This window comes from Oryctolagus cuniculus, chromosome 13 (assembly GCF_964237555.1).
Source record: "Oryctolagus cuniculus chromosome 13, mOryCun1.1, whole genome shotgun sequence".
Classification (NCBI taxonomy): Eukaryota; Metazoa; Chordata; class Mammalia; order Lagomorpha; family Leporidae; genus Oryctolagus; species Oryctolagus cuniculus.
The window spans coordinates 41,348,396-41,364,233 of record NC_091444.1 but is presented as its reverse complement, the minus strand read 5'-3'; the positions used below and the strand labels follow the sequence as shown (position 1 = coordinate 41,364,233).

Genomic DNA, 15,838 nt, shown 5'->3' with positions numbered 1-15,838 from the left:
AGGGGTACCTTGTAGGTCAGGCTTTGCTCTGCATCACCTGTAAGTAGTTGGCACATTTATGTCTCAGTCCACAACAGATTTTGACAAATAGCATGCTAAATTCTGGATTTTTGTTTCCTTTACTCTAAAGTGAAAGGGTCAGACAAGAAGATTTCTGAACTTGAATCTGTGATTACATCTTAGACTGTTTGATGAAGTCTCCTTTCCCTGCCTTCACTGCTAAACAGAGATGGGGTAAACTCATTGCTGAAACTCCAGAATTCACTAGATTGGCCTTACGTGCTTGAATTTAGTCCAAACTGGAGGTTTGCATTTGCTCAGGCAGGCCAGATAGGTAAGTACAGAAGTAACCAAATAAGAAATCTTACACCTTGCATTCTGATGGACCTTGCAGTTTTCTTTATCACTGCTTTTTGTCTTTCTGTTCAAGAAAATATATAAAATTATGACAAACACATTTGTGTGATATCATATTTTACTAGAGAAAAATCTAAAAATGGGTTGCTTAAGTGTGTAAATAATACTCTCATAAGCGTTGTCTATTTTATCCATAAATAGACAGTCATTACAGGATTGGCTTCGATCAAAGACCTCTGATGGACAATAATTGGTGTATTAAATTCCTTTCAAACAGACCAAAACAGCAGTGGCAACTCAAGCAGCTTATAAATATTTCAAGTCCAAGTTTCCATAATAACTTTATAGCAGAAGTAAGTTAATAATTTGAAGTAATCCTTGAGGAAATCTACTGGGTTTTTTTTTTAAAGCAGTCTCTAAAACATTTGGTTTGATTGTGGTGGTCTGTAATTGCTATATGCTGCTGTGTAACGTATATTACAGGTTATGAACACAGGCCCGGGGCTCACTCTGTGTAGAAGTCATTCTCAGTGACTTCTGCATATGCACCTTCATTTCACATTATGGAAAAGCCCTTCCTTTTTGAGGCCCTTTTTGCAAGTACACACAGCAATTAGAATTGGCAAACCTGAACCTTGGATGTGAGCTCTACCACTCAGTAATGTGTGCCCAGCCAGCTGCCATCACCGCCCTCTCTGAGCCTGTGTCTTTGTGAGTCCAATGGGGACTCTCCCTGTCTCCTAAGGGTGTGGTGAGGATCATGCATGTCAAGTGCTTCCTCGGGCCCCTGGCCACGCGGAGGAGCAGTGCTCAGGAGGTGGTAGCCGTGACTGCTTTCTACAAAGGGTATCTGCAGCCCCACACAGTACTTGGCATGCGTGTGATGGAGAATGCCTCTTCCTTCTAGGAAACAGCACTAGGTATGACCTGACCCCGGTCACGGCCGTCAGCGTCCACCTGCTCAGCAGTAATGGAACGCCGGTGCTGGTGGATGGGCCCATCTATGTCACCGTGCCCCTGGCCACACAGAGCAGTCTGAGGCACAATGCCTATGTTGCAGCGTGGCGGTTTGACCAGAAGCTGGGTAAGCAAGAGCTCTGAGCTGACGCTGGGCTCTCGATGACTTCACTGCTGTTCGGTTTTCCTTCTAAGAAGCCTGTGGAAGTCTCTTCCTCGCAGCTGGTGAATGCTGCTGCTCACGGTGCGCTGTGTGGTTTCTCGTTGGGTAGAGCGCACCCTGCCATACCATTCACGCACTCCATTTCGAGTTCATTTTTGTTTTTGCTTGTTTGTTGTACATGTATGCTAATTTATTATAAAAGAATATTAAAAAACTTTGAGAACAGGGGAGAGAGAGCGCTCCCATTCACTCCCCAGATACCTGCAACTCTTGGAGCTGGACTGGGCCAAACCCAGGAACTAGAAACACAACCCAGGTTTCCCACAGGAAGCTGGAGTCAGGAGCCAGAGCTGGGGATCAGCCCAGGTTCTCCAGTATGGGACACAGGCATCTCAACTGACACTGGGCTGAGTGCACACCTCGAAGAGAATTGTAGAGTATTAGAACTCGCCTCATCTCCATCCTATTCTTCAGAAGCTCATATGATCTCTCTTGGTCATCTGTGTTTATTTTTCCATTTTTCAAAAAAGGAAAAATATTTGCCAACATTGCAGAAAACAAAGTAAAAATTACTCAGAATCCTACCCACCTAGAGAAAGGCACTCATATGTTGAATTCTATCCTTTCAATCATTTTACTGTGCACATGTGTGTTAGTTATCAGTTGTTGAATAAAAATTACCCTAAAATTTAACAATTAAAACAGTGACTATCTGCTCTGTTGGTTTCTGGGGTCACGAATCCAGGCCCAGATGAGCTGCCCACCAGGCTCTCAAGTGAGGTTCCTGTGCTGCCAGCGAGCGTACTTCAGACCCACTCACGCTGCTGGAGGCAGGGGCTTCAGTCCTTGCCACACCAGCCTCTCGTTGGAGCTGTGTACACCACGGCAGCTTGCTCGTGCCCTCAGCAGGTGATCCAAGAGAAAATTAAAAGCTTAAAAGCACAGGTACTCAGAGCGGAAGCCGTCTCAGAGGTTGCCCCCCACAAAGCATATAAGAGCACCTTGAAAGGTTCTCGGAGGGCTGGGTGTTTGACTTAGCAATGAATTTGCCCATGTGCCACACTGGAGTGTCTGAGTCTGACGCCCAGCTCTGGCTCCTAACTGCAGGCTTCTGATCATGCTGAGCCTAGGGGGCAGTGCTGATGGCTCAAGTTGATTGAATTTCTGCCACCCACATAGGGGACCTGTACCGGGTCACTGGCTCCTGGTTTCTGCCCCAGCCCACCCTTGGCCTCTGCAGGTATTTGGAGAGTGAAGCAGCAGATAGGAGTGTTCTCGCTCTGTGTTTGCCTCTCTGCCTTTCAAATATATAAACTTAAAAAAAAAATTTTAAGTTCATGGGAAATGAAATTTAATAGGCAAAGTTTTTTTCATAATACACATTTTCAGTGAAATTTTTAGAGATTGTCATATGGATTTCAACACTTTTTGCAGAAAAATGAACTTATTTTCAAATTTATATATTTTCCAAGAACTCTTTTGAAATGCCCTCATTTTTAACAAAAATGGGATTATATGCTAGGTAATGTTCTACAACTTCTAAAAATAATCAGTATAGCATGAACATCTTTCCACAGTATTAATTATTATTCCGCAATATCAAACTTAATGAGTACCTGGTATTTCACTATATGAATATATCACAACAGCCCACCAGTCCCTTACAATTAAGGAAGAAAAGGTCACTAGTACTGTGAAAAATCTTTGTAGCTAAGTCTTTGTATACAGCCATGAATAATTCCTAAGGGCGTTCCCACATTGCCCTTGGCTGCCTGTTCCATGAGTGTCCAGCTGAGAAATACCAGTTTTCAAATAGCTCAGTTTAGAATTTAAAACTGTTAGACCATGCATGAAGATAAATGGGAGGTTTTTTTTTTAAATATCAAATATATTTTCACAGTTACCTAATTCCTTAAGACAATCAAAAGATAGTTCTAGGGATTATGTTTGAGAATAAATGGGCTTTTTGGGGATGCATTGTTTTGTTTTCCTTTTGAAATCATTAATTTCAGACTCTATAATTATTTCTGTGGATTGCATTGATTTTTGCCCAATTAAATTTGACATTGTTAGGTGGGCCGTGATGCCCTGTCAGCATTTCCTGCTGAGGAGGAAGGGCAGTGTATTGCCGGGGTGTGTTCTCTATGACTTAATAATCTGAGCGGGAAGCAACCAGAGGGGTGTGTGACTGACAGCCTCCGAGATCACAGGTGACAGGGGCAAAGGAATGGGTGCTGAAGAATGCAGAGAAAGTAGGAAGGAGAATGGAAAGAGCTTGCATTTTGTTTCTTAAAATCCTGGGTCCTGCTACCTGTAGAACATTGAGTCCTGTCGTGTTTTCCCATCTGTAAGAGACATGCAAATGGTTGGAGACTCTCTCCCCAACCTCGTATATTCTGCCTTGGTCCTTTAGCTCTTCGTCAGGGTCCCCAACACACTCAGGCCCACCTTCTGGGGCACAGGAAATCTGGGGGTACAGAAAATTGGAACTCCAGCTCTGCCACCCCCTGGCCATGTGGCCCTGGCCACATTTCCTCTTCTGTCTGTGCCACAGTTTCCTTAACTGTGAAATGGGGTGATGACAGCATCAGCTATTATTCTGAGGAACGGGTTGGAGTTTTCCAGAGAAGCAGAACCAACAGGAAGTGTATACACCCCTCTGTATATATGAATAGGAGCTTTATGTGCTGGGATAGGTTGATGTTTAGACCCACACAGTTCTAAGGAGTTGGCTCACATGGTTACAGAGGCTGGCAGGTCACAGCTGCGGAGTAGGCCAGCAAGCCAGAGATCGAGAGAAAAACCAGTGCAGCAGGCCAAGCCCAGAGGTTATGTGTGGGCAGGATTTCCTCCTCCTCAGGAGACCTCCATCTTTTTCTTAAGGCCTTCAACCCATCAGGGGAGTCCCACCCACATTATAAAGAATGTTCTGTTTTACTCAGAGTCTGTAGGAATAAATGTTAGTCTTATCTAAAAATACCTTCCCAGCAACATCTAGACAGAATATCTGGGAACTATTACCTAGCCAAGCAGATGCATAAAATTAATGATCACAGGTGCAAATGAATTCGTATTTGTAAGATACTTGTTCCCATGCCTGGTCCATAGCAAGTGCATCCTAAGGAGGTATGGAGTGAGAAAACAGTTCTGTACATGACTTTCCCTGATCAGGCCACTGAAACCAGCCTCCCAGATTCCCCACAGCCCAGGTCACTTGCCTTTGTTCCCTGTGCTCCACATCCACCTCTCAGTCCACTGTCTCCTTCTGTAGTCTCCCCAGTTTCCTGAAAGGGCATCGTCCTCTTTGATCAACACCTCTGCAACATTTGATGGTCCCTGTTCCTGTGCCTGCCCCATCCCGGGCCATCTTTCCTGTCCACCCCTGGCTCTGCCCTGTGTCCAGCTCTTAAGTTACTCTGTGTGCCATCCCTGAGGCATCTAACCCCTCCCTGCACTTCCAGGCCACCAGTGTTTCTGATCATCTCTCAGACCCCATTTCTAGATGTCCTGTCGGAAACTCAGATTCAACATGCTGAAAACCGAGACTGCCCTTGATACCCACTGCTCATTTCTGTGCCTCCATTCTTAGTAAGAGCATTGTCTGTCTACCAGACCAGGGACCTCAGAGCTACCCCCAGCTCATTCTTTTACTTCCCTGCCAGGTATGGTACTTTGGAAAGTCGTGTCGATGCCAAATCAGTGTTTCTCACATTTCCCTATCCCCTCTTCCCCTGGGCTGCCACTGCCTCAGCCAGGTACCTTCCCTCTCCTCACTTGCATGGACTGTCCGACTGCCTTCCACTTCCCTTCCCTCCACAGGATTTTTGGTATCACTATGTTTTGTAGAGCAGTCCTCTAGTTATTTTACAATTTGCAAAGGAAAATAATTTTAATTAATTTATGTATTTACATAAAGGAAACAGATTTCATGTATATCATATATGCAGTTTTAAGAACATAATGATTCTTCCCACCCTCCCTTCTTCCTTTTTTTTTAATTTTTGCCATCAAGTCATACACCTTGATGTTTTACTTCATAATTGATTTACTTTATAATCACAAGCTTAATCCTCCACTAAATAAAGAATTCAGCAAGTAGTAAGTAGAAAGACCACAGACAAAGGCTATAAACAATAATCAAGTCTCAAGATATTAATTTCACTTATTTAAATTACATATTTTGTACTCTTTATATTCTATATATTAGTTATGACAAGTCAGAGAAAACATATGATACTTGAATTTTGGGGACTGGTTTATTTCACTAAGCATAATGGTCTCCAGTTGCTTCCATTTTGTTGTGAAAGACAAGATTTCATTCTTTCTTATGGCTGAGTATATATGTATGTACACCACATTTTCTTTATCCAGTCATCAGTTGATGGACACCTGATCATCCATAGCTTGGCTGTTATGAATTGAGCTGCTATAAATGTGGGTGTACAGATAACTCATTCCTGTGCTGATTTCAGTTCCTTTGGATATAGTCCCAGGAGTCAGATAGCTGCGTCATGTGGCAGATCTATTTTCAGATTTCTGAAGAATCTTCATACTGTCTTCCATAATGGTTGTACTGGTTTACAGACCCATCAACAGTGTATTGGGGCACCATTTTCTGCATCCTCACCAGCAGTTTTTACTTTATGATTTTTGTATAATAGCATTCTAATGGGACGAGGTAAAACGTCTGCATTTCCCTCATGGCTAGTGATTCTGAGCATCTTTTCATTTGTCTGTGGGTCATTTGTGTTGCATCCTTTGTTAAATGCCTGTTCATATCCTTAGCCGGTTTGTTTTGTTGTGATTGAGTTTCCTGAGGTCCTTGTATATCTTGGATATTAATCCTTAACAGTTGCCTAGTTTGCCGATATTTTATTCCAGCCTGTCAGTTGCCTCTTCACTTTGTTGAATGTTTCCTTTGCTGTACAGAAGCTTCCTAGCTTCATGTAATTCCATTTGTCTGTTTTTGCTTTTATTACCTGTGCTTCTGGGGTCTTAAAAACACAGCCTCGGCCAGTGCCGTGGCTCAATAGGTTAATCCTCCACCTGCAGCGCCAGCACACCGGGTTCTAGTCCCAGTCGGAGTGCCGGATTCTGTCCCATTTGCTCCTCTTCCTGTCCAGCTCTCTGCTGTGGCCTGAGAGTGCAGTGGAGGGTGGCCCAAGTGCTTGGGCCCTGCACCCCATGGGAGACCAGGAGAAGCACCTGGCTCCTGGCTTCGGATCAGCGTGGTGCACTGGCCACAGCGCGCCGGCCACAGTGGCCATTGGGGGATGAACCAACGGAAAAAGGAAAACCTTTCTCTCTGTCTCTCTCTCTCACTGTCCACTCTGCCTGTCAAAAAAAAAAAAAAAAAAAAAAAAAAAAAAAAAGCCTCTTTCCTGTTTGAGACTGTCCAAGAGCTACTCATGGTGTGGAAACCTGACCCCTTAGCATGGCACACAGACCTTGACAGAATCGCCCTGCTGCCTCTTGCCTCCTGTCCAGCCATCGGCCTGTCTTCCCATCTTGTCGCCACCACATCTAACTACCTGCGCTTCCCTGGACCTGCTTGGGGCTCGCTCAGAGCTTGTCGCTTTGCACCAGCAGTCTTCCTTCCACATCCCCTTCCCCGACCCCTTGGCACAGCGGAGCCCCTCGTAAGCATGTGCACAAGTTGCAGTGGTGCTGAAAGCGTGTGTGCACGCACCTCGCGGTTACCTGGTGCTCCCCGTGCCCCGCGTCACTCAGTCCCTGTGTGGGAGAGCAGTCTTGGCACATACAAGTGGGCCAGCTTAAGTGTCTGTTGAATGGACAAATCAGATAAAGGTATTTTATATGGTTTTGGAAGTCAGAAGTTTAACGCATTATAGCGTTTGTACATTAGGGTTTACATACATAGGACTTACCTTCATTTGTATTAAATGTCTGCCTTTAATGAAAGTCTGATTCTTTGAGCTCTTGTTTGGAGGGAGAACAGTTCCACTGGGTTTATCTCCATCCTGGAGCTTCCATCCCTGCTGTTGTCTAAAAGGTTATGTTAGTAATATCATGCAGCTTTCTTAAGAGAATTTGTGTGCATGTCATATGCACTGTAACAGAATATACGTGGAGTGTAAAGGAAACATCTTCACTTCCATTTATGCACTTTATATGCATCACATAAACATTGTTTATTTAAAGAGTTCTTGGGAGGTCTGTGTTGTGGTCCAGCATGTTAAGCTTCCACCTGCAAAGCTGGCATAGTGTATCAGACCACTGGTTCAAATCCCTGCTGCTCCACCTCAGATCCAGCTTCACACTAATGTGCCTGGGAAAGTGGTGGAAGATGGCCCAATTTCTAGGGCCCCTGCCACCCATGTGGGACACCTGGACAGAGTTCCTGGCTCCTGGCTTTGTCCTGGCCCAGCCCTAGTTGATGCAGTCATTTGAGAAGTGAACCAGGGGATGGAAGATTTCTGTGTGTGTGTGTGTGTCTGTCTGTCTGTCCCTGTCTCTCCCTGTCACTCTTTCAAATGCATAAAAAATCTTTAGAAAAAGAAAAATAGAAATTTCCCTCATCCTGTCGTCTCTGTACCCTTTCCATATTCCTGTTCCTTCTGAGGAGAAAGGAATTTCTTGACATATGTGACAGGCTGAATAACCCGTGGGCCCTGTGACTGTTGCAGTGAGGGGACTTCACACGTCACTGATGTGACTAAGAGTCCTGGGGTGGAGAGATGATCCTGATCACAGGGGGCTGGAGAAGAGAGATGCAGAAGGAGCGTGGATCCGGAGAGGCGCAGTGTGATTCCAGGAGCAGATGGTGGAGGGCTGCACTGCGAGGGCGGAGGCAGGGGCCACAGCCGAGGAACACGGGCGGCTCTCAGACGCCCGCAGGAGCGAAGGAAGGGATTCTGCCTTCGCAGCCTCCGGAAGGAACTGGCCCGGCTGGCACCTTGACCTTAGCCTGGGGGAGTTCATCTTGGACTTTGACCTCCACAAACAGAGGAGAATAAATTCCTTATAGTAGCAATAGGAAATACGCAGTACAGGAATCAGTGAAAACAGAAATCTGTGTTGTATGAAGCCTCTGAAATATGAGCTGCTCAGTTCTCTGTGTCCCCTGTGGAAATTAAGCCCATGGCATTGAGCCTTTTCTTTTGGGGCTCTGTATTGGATAGTTTATTTCCATTTAAATTGTCTATTTAATTTAGCATCTACTTTTAAAATTCTAACTGCCAGATTCCTGGCCATAACAGATCGTACAAGCACAGAAAAAGTCACGCGTGGATAGTCACTCAAAAATAATCAAATGAATTAAAAAGTTTTATGAAAACTTTAAGATTGGATGTACATTTTTTTTTTTATTTTTTGACAGGCAGAGTGGACAGTGAGAGAGAGAGAGACAGAGAGAAAGGTCTTCCTTTGCCGTTGGTTCACCCTCCAATGGCCGCCGCGGCCGGCGCACCGCGCTGATCCGATGGCAGGAGCCAGGAGCCAGGTGCTTTTCCTGGTCTCCCATGGGGTGCAGGGCCCAAGCACCTGGGCCATCCTCCACTGCACTCCCTGGCCACAGCAGAGAGCTGGCCTGGAAGAGGGGCAACCAGGACAGAATCCGGCGCCCCAACCGGGACTAGAACCTGGTGTGCCGGCACCGCTAGGCGGAGGATTAGCCTAGTGAGCTGTGGCGCCGGCCATGGATGTACGTTTGAACGACACCATATGTTCTTCAGCTTGCTGAACTCAGTAGAAGCTTTACAAAGCTCATAAGATTTTTTGTTTTACTTTTGTATTTGATAATTAATACCATAAAGTAAGTGGAAATTAAAAATACTTCAGTGCAATAAATTCCAAAGACAATATTATCAGATCAGGAAAAAAATTAGGGACATGTACACATCTTAGGCACATAACATACTTGACTAATTAATCGCTATTTATGATTTAACATAATCGCATCAAGTCATTTACTACTTTAAATAACCCATTTTTAAGGTAAATCTAAGTAACTGTCAATTCCAGATGAACACCAAGAAGTAGCATCTTATGAACCCACTAAGAATTTTTCATCAAAATCAGTGTTGGCCACAGCTGGAAGGCTAAGGATGGCTCTTTCAGAGTTAAATCATTGAAGAATCAAAACGTGGAATATGGTGGTAAAAGGGTACAAAGTTGCAGGGTCAATCAGTTTTGGAGAATACCGTTCCCAGTGCCATACCCTTGCTTGGAATTCCCTAAAGGAATAAATTTTAAGTGTGGTCCCTCTAGGAAAAAGAAGGGAGGAGGGGAGAAAATGTTACTGCGCAGAGCTGGTTATGTTAGCTTGCTTTGAATCTCAAAACATCAAGTCACACCCTTTAAGTACATGTAGTAGTTTGTCTTGTTTCCACCTCAGTAAAGATAGGGGAGATCAAGAGTAATGATACCTCTTGACACATGAAAACCACGGAATTCCTGCCTCCACTGCCCGAAGTATGGATCCATTTAACACAGCCAAACCCATTTGCTGAGGTGTTGTCTGAGTGCTCTTAAATCACAGCACAGTGGTGGCTCTTACGTCCCACAAACCCAATATACTTACCTTTTTTTTTTTTTTTTTTTTTTAAGATTTATTTATTTACTTGAAAAGTGAGTCACAGAGAGAAGGCAGGAGACAGAGGTGTTTCATATGCTGGTTCACTCCCCGAATGCCTGTAATGACCAGGGCTGGGCCATGCCAAAGTCTGGAACCTGGAACTCCATCTAGAACTCCTACATGGGTGCAGGGGCCTGAGCAGTTGAGCCATCTCCCGCTGCTTTCCCAGGTGCATTAGCAAGTAGCTAGATCAGAAGTGGAGCAGCCAGGACACAAACCAGGACAGGAGCAGCTAGGACACAAACCCATAGGGGATGCTGTCATCAGAGATGGCAGCTTGACCTGCCGTGTCACAGCACCAGCCCCTCCTACCTGGCCTTTTACAGAAATGGATTGTGACCCCTGAGCTCAGTGCAGGACCAAAGGAGGATGCTGACTGAAGCATAGCTTGAGGATGAAGTGGCTAATTGCCACATGCATCCTCAATATAAAATGACTTTTTTAAAGAAGCACGACTTGCATCCACCAAAATTGACACCTTTGCTGTACTTACATACGTGACTGAGGCTGTGTGTTAAAATGCCACCTGAGTATGGCACAAAGAGGACTTTTTCTTTCCTGTTAGCCCAACACTGTTCTGTGCAGGGAGTGACAGTGCCTTCATTGTCAAGTATGACTTCAAACGACTTAAAATTAAAAAAAGAAAGATGAAATTCTGTTAGGGCACAGTGTAACTCTTGTTGGAACAGAGCCGTGCTTTAACACTAACTGCATAAATCCACATTTTCACCAACTCAGATACTTTCATTCATGACTGCTGGACCACACAAGTTTCTTAGGAGACAGGCTTGGAGGTGCCTTCCTTTCAGACACCATTAAGGTGGGGTCAGTATTCCATCACAGATGTCTTTTTTCTCTCTTCTTCTTCTTCTTTTTTTAATGGCCACAGTTGTGCTTTGTTTTTCTCTTTTCAAACAGGTGAAGAGTTTCCCATTTTAATATTAGAATCTCCGCATTTCAACCTAAATATTCATCAAAGGGTGACCTAGGAAACAAGCTCTTAGAACTTCACAAGTAACATTACTTAGTGTATTACAAAAGTGTCCATTTGCTAATTATTGTAAATACCCTTGATAAAAATGATTTTTAAAAAAGCATGGGTTTTTTGTGGTGCACTGATACACTTCGCTGAAGATTTTGGATTAAAATGGAGCTAAGAAGGACTCTTTTGTGGATGGATGGTCTTTCCTTTGAGGAACTGGCAGAGTTCTTTACTTAGGATCTTGTAATTGTGCTGTCTCAGTACCATGAGGGTCCAGGTGTATGTGAGGGGACCAGATCAGGTAAAGTGAACATAGACACCTTGTCGTCATGTGCAGGGCTCAGTTTGACCTTTGAAGATTAGTGTTAGTGTTAAAACATGGCTTTATTATTCCAAGAAAATTACACTGAAGCAGAAGACCTGGCAAAGGACATTTTCTTGGTCACAGTGAATACATTTTTGTTGGGGCCTTCTGCAAAGTAAGAGGTGATTATGTCAGCCCGCTTTTACAGGCATTCACTCTTTCTTTAGCGTGGAACTGGGGCAGCAGATGGCTGTCTGATACAAGGTTGTCAGGCTGAGATCTGACTTGTTGCCCTGGGGAATGGTCACTTATGAGCAAGCAAACCAGGTCAGTGGTTTAAATTTAAAGTGACCAACTGACATCGAGTGGCAAGGAAGTCAAGATTTATTATCTTCTGCATTTGTTCAGTTTCTGCTGTTTAATGGGAGCTTAGCCTACTTGATTTGTATCTCCTTCTAATGAGATGACAGAAATGAAAGCATATTCTAAGAGTGAGGCTGCATTGTAGAATCCAGTTTTAACTGCCTTCCCAAACACAGCAGAGTGTGTGTGGGTTGCTATAGAAATGGTGGTTACTGAAGCAGCCTCTTATCATGTATGGTGCATACGTATCAGACGCTCAGGAATACCAGTCAGAATTGGCCTGCTCCAGATTTGTCTCTGCTTCAGATGGGGAACATCCCTGCTGATGCCCTGCTCCTTTAACTGGTCCTTTTAGGTAAGTTGTGGCCAGCTTGCCCTTGAAGGTGGCGCTGGATTTAAAATGCAGATCTAAGATTTTTCTCTCCACCCTCTTTTTTTTTTGGTGGTGGGGGGTGTAGGGGTGGGTGGAAGTTCTAGAAGCACCAAATTATGTTACAACTCTGAGAAAATGGAAATAGCTTTCCTGAGCATATAAACTGTGGACTGAGTGATAATGTGTTGGTGCGGGTTCATCAATTGGAGTTAATGTACCACCCTGATAGGAGACATTGATAATGGAGAGGCTGTGCATGCTGAGGGGGCGGGGATGCCTGGGAAATCTCTGTGCCTTCCTCTCAATTTGTGAAGTTAAAACTGCTCCTTAAAAGAAAATGAAATCCTTAATAAGAATAAAAAGAGCTCGCCTTTTTTCTCTGTGTATTATAAGCCTATGTCTAAGTAGAAGGACTCTGATTGGAATACTGGGGTATAATAGTTGAATTATAAGCTATGTTGAAATGTAAGCTATGTTGCATGTTGTGGGCAAAAGTTAGTGTGAAAGGGGCAGTTCATTTCCCCAATATCATGTATTCATACAGATGATATTAATTTCATAAATGTTTGCACCATCTCTTCATTATCATTATAATTATCCAAAAAGAACAGGTGCAGTAGTTGAGGGTATTAAACCAAGGAGGAAATGGACTTACCTAGCCATGTGTAATATCAGTATATCCCTAGGGAAGATGTTTTCTGGAATAAGTCTTTTTACAGTGAAGGCCATTGCTTAGAAACAAAGCTGTAACTCCCAGGAAAAGGATCTCTGCTTTCACAGATGTTAAAGATACCTTTAGAAGGTGAATGGGCTTCAGTGAGATATGTGAGAGGAAAAGGAGTAATTAACCTGCAAAGCAAGCAGATTGGCAGGTGGCAACAGTAGCTAAGCATACCAAGGGCACCAGAGTTAATTGCAGTAAGTGGTGGCTATCTGGTGCAAACTTTGTCTTGTCAACAACCACAACGGCCAGGCAGTTTGGTTGTGAATTTTCCTTAAGATACAGATGGCGTCCTTTTGCCACCATGGGCCTGCAGCTTCCCAGCCTCAGTGTTCTGCCCTGTTGTCCAAGTGGAGCAGAGTAAGCCGCGTAACACTTGTACTGCCCAAGGGGAAAGAACGGAGAATGATGTCAGAACATGGACATTTGTTTCTCCGTGTTGCCTAGCGACTCAAAAAACAATCTTGTAATATCAGTCCATTTCTAAGAATTCTTAAGCTTGTGGTGTTTGTAGTTCCCAAAAACTGAGGATTTTCAGAAAAGAACACCATCACATCAGCTCTTGCATAGCTGGGATTCAGGGCAGTTTTGCTTTAAAACCCCATTCACAGGGACTTTGTTCTCTTATAGGATCATTTTATATGGAACAAGCATTTTCCTTATTTGGGTTTAACTGAAACTATTTTCAGGGAACTTGACAAAACGCTGTTACCTGCCTCTGTGATCTTGGAGAATATAGATCAACACGTTCCTCCTGAAAGAATATATGTCTTACTTTACAGTCAAGCCTTCATAAATGCTGACGGAGAATTCGCTTAGCGGCTCGTCCGTGGCGAATGCTGGCTTTCCTCTTCACCGAGAAACCTCAAGGCACTCTTGCTCTGCACCAAACGTGTGCCTTCCAGGATCAGTTGGGTGAAAACAATGAGGAAAGGAAAGCTGCCGTCATTTCTTTCAGAACCAGACATTTTCCAAATATCTTCTGTTTTCATTGGCCTCCCCTTGAATGGCTAATTAAAAGGTCAAAGTATTTTTGATAGATTTGAGAATTACAGAGTCATGTGCAGCCTATAGCCCTTGTGAATAGAACATAAATAGCTTGCAGTCCAGCCGAGAAGAGAGCTGGGCCTTGAGTTGTATGGTCTGGAGCAAGTTCTGTACCTCTCTGGGGCCTCAGTTTCAATGTCTACAAATAAGAAGGATAATAGTCAGAATTGCTACCCCATGGAATTGTGAGCAGAGAGCGCGTAGAGCACCATGCCCTTGGTAAAAGGCCTTATATGTGTTAGCCATTGTATTATCATCATTAGTGCTATTATGGAGCCTATATACAGTTAGAGATGTTTTTTCTGTCTTGTTTGTTTTTTGGTGAAGCATAGTATGAGACAAGGACAGGTAGAGTGAAACCTTAATGTCTTTAACATCACTGGCTCATCCCTGGCTGCTGGCAGGCCCCAGCTAGTGTGAGTTGCCACTGCCTGCTGTCTACCAGCTGTCTGTATTTTGAGTATCATAACAACACTTACAGTTCAGAATAGGTAATGCCTTCTAATCTGAGGAAAGCAGGAATGTGGGCAGCCATGTCACCAGAGGGTGGGCCCAGCTGGCCTCCAGCTCAACTCCCTTCTCTCAGTGGAACCCCGTTGGTGTCTGCAGCAACGTGTGTCCCGGATGAGGACACTCAGCCCTGGTACTTACCTGTGGCCACACTATGCTGGACAAGATTCGGTGCTTTCCAGGATGAGGCCCGCAGACCCAAAGAGCTGCTCTCGGGTCGGGGAATTGATCCACAAGGATTTGTAAGCTTGAGGTTTGGGTTTTAATCATGATGTTTTAAAGCTTAACATGAGCATAATGTGCGTCATGTAGATTCAGTACAGAATTTTAAACTACCAGACAATTTTATTCCCTGAATGTAAATTGACGAATGAACCATAATAGGACTAGTAACTATTAGTGGTAAACGTCGTATATAAGTGACACAAGCCCCGCATATTAAGGAAAAGTGAAATTAAAGTGTATTGAAAGAAGGGAAGTTTCAGTGTGTTTGGCTTGGGAATGGTGGTAGAAGACATAACTCATAGGTGTGCTTAGCTCAAAGAAGCCCTGCCCTGGCCATGCATGTGCTGTTTGTGTTGCAGGTGAGATGTTCAGCTCAGTAATGTGTCTTCAGGTATTACATTACATTGAGGTGATTTAATTTAGTTTTTTTTTAAAACCCTGTTGCCTTTTTTTTTTTTAATTTATTATTTGACAGGTAGAGTTGTAGACATTGAGAGAGAGAGAGAAAGGTCTTCCTTCCGTTGGTTCACTCCCCAAATTGCCAGGAGCCAGGTGCTTCTTCCTGGTCTCCCATGCAGGTGCAGGGCCCACGCACTTGGGCCATCCTCCACTGCCCTCCTAGGCCACAGCAGAGAGCTGGACTGGAAGAGGAGCAACCGGGACTAGAACCCGGTGCCCATATGGGATGCCAGCGCCGCAGGCGCAGGATTAACCAAGTGAGCCATGGCAGCTGCCCCCTTGTTGCCTTTTTTCTGTCTTTTGTGCATATGTTTTAGTTTTATACTTTTGTATGAGCTGTAAGCTTTTGTATCAGTATAAACTAAGGTCAACACTTTGTATGGGAACTTTTTAAAAAGTGGTTTTGTGCACTCATCCAGTCTGAAAAGCCCTGGTTTAATATATATGTATATGTTCATATGTATGTGTATGTGTACATGTATATATATGTATGTACATCCTGGCCTGGTCATGTCTGCTTTAGGCACAACTTCATCAACACTTCATGTGCAATCTTGGGAAAATAGACATTCAGAGGAGACCTTTATATAGGTTATTTTACCTCTTTGCAATCAAAGTGCACCCTTTAGTACTCTGCCCCATGAGCAGCATCACTCAGACCAAGCAGGAGGGACCCTTGCCCCAAGTCCTGCATTTCAGAATACCTCCCTCTAGCCCTCCTCCCAGGGCACTCTTTCCCATGGGATTGTGTAGCTGCTGACCGAGGGAGAGGCGCTCACCT

The 15,838-nt window shown here is 44.1% G+C and overlaps 1 protein-coding gene across 5 annotated transcripts in view; it reads left to right on the top strand.

Annotated features, from left to right (window-relative positions):
• The window catches only part of FAM171A1 (family with sequence similarity 171 member A1), a 148,679-nt gene that overhangs the window by 109,169 nt on the left and 23,672 nt on the right, over positions 1-15,838 (top strand). For 4 of the 5 annotated variants that reach the window (XM_070055447.1, XM_002717428.5, XM_051821430.2 and 1 more), the window contains exon 5: positions 1,265-1,441. The exons of the other annotated variant lie outside the window; for it this stretch is intronic. In XM_070055447.1, the coding sequence (XP_069911548.1) occupies positions 1,265-1,441 (177 nt within the window). The remainder of the gene's footprint in view (positions 1-1,264; positions 1,442-15,838) is intronic. 5 annotated transcript variants of the gene reach the window in all.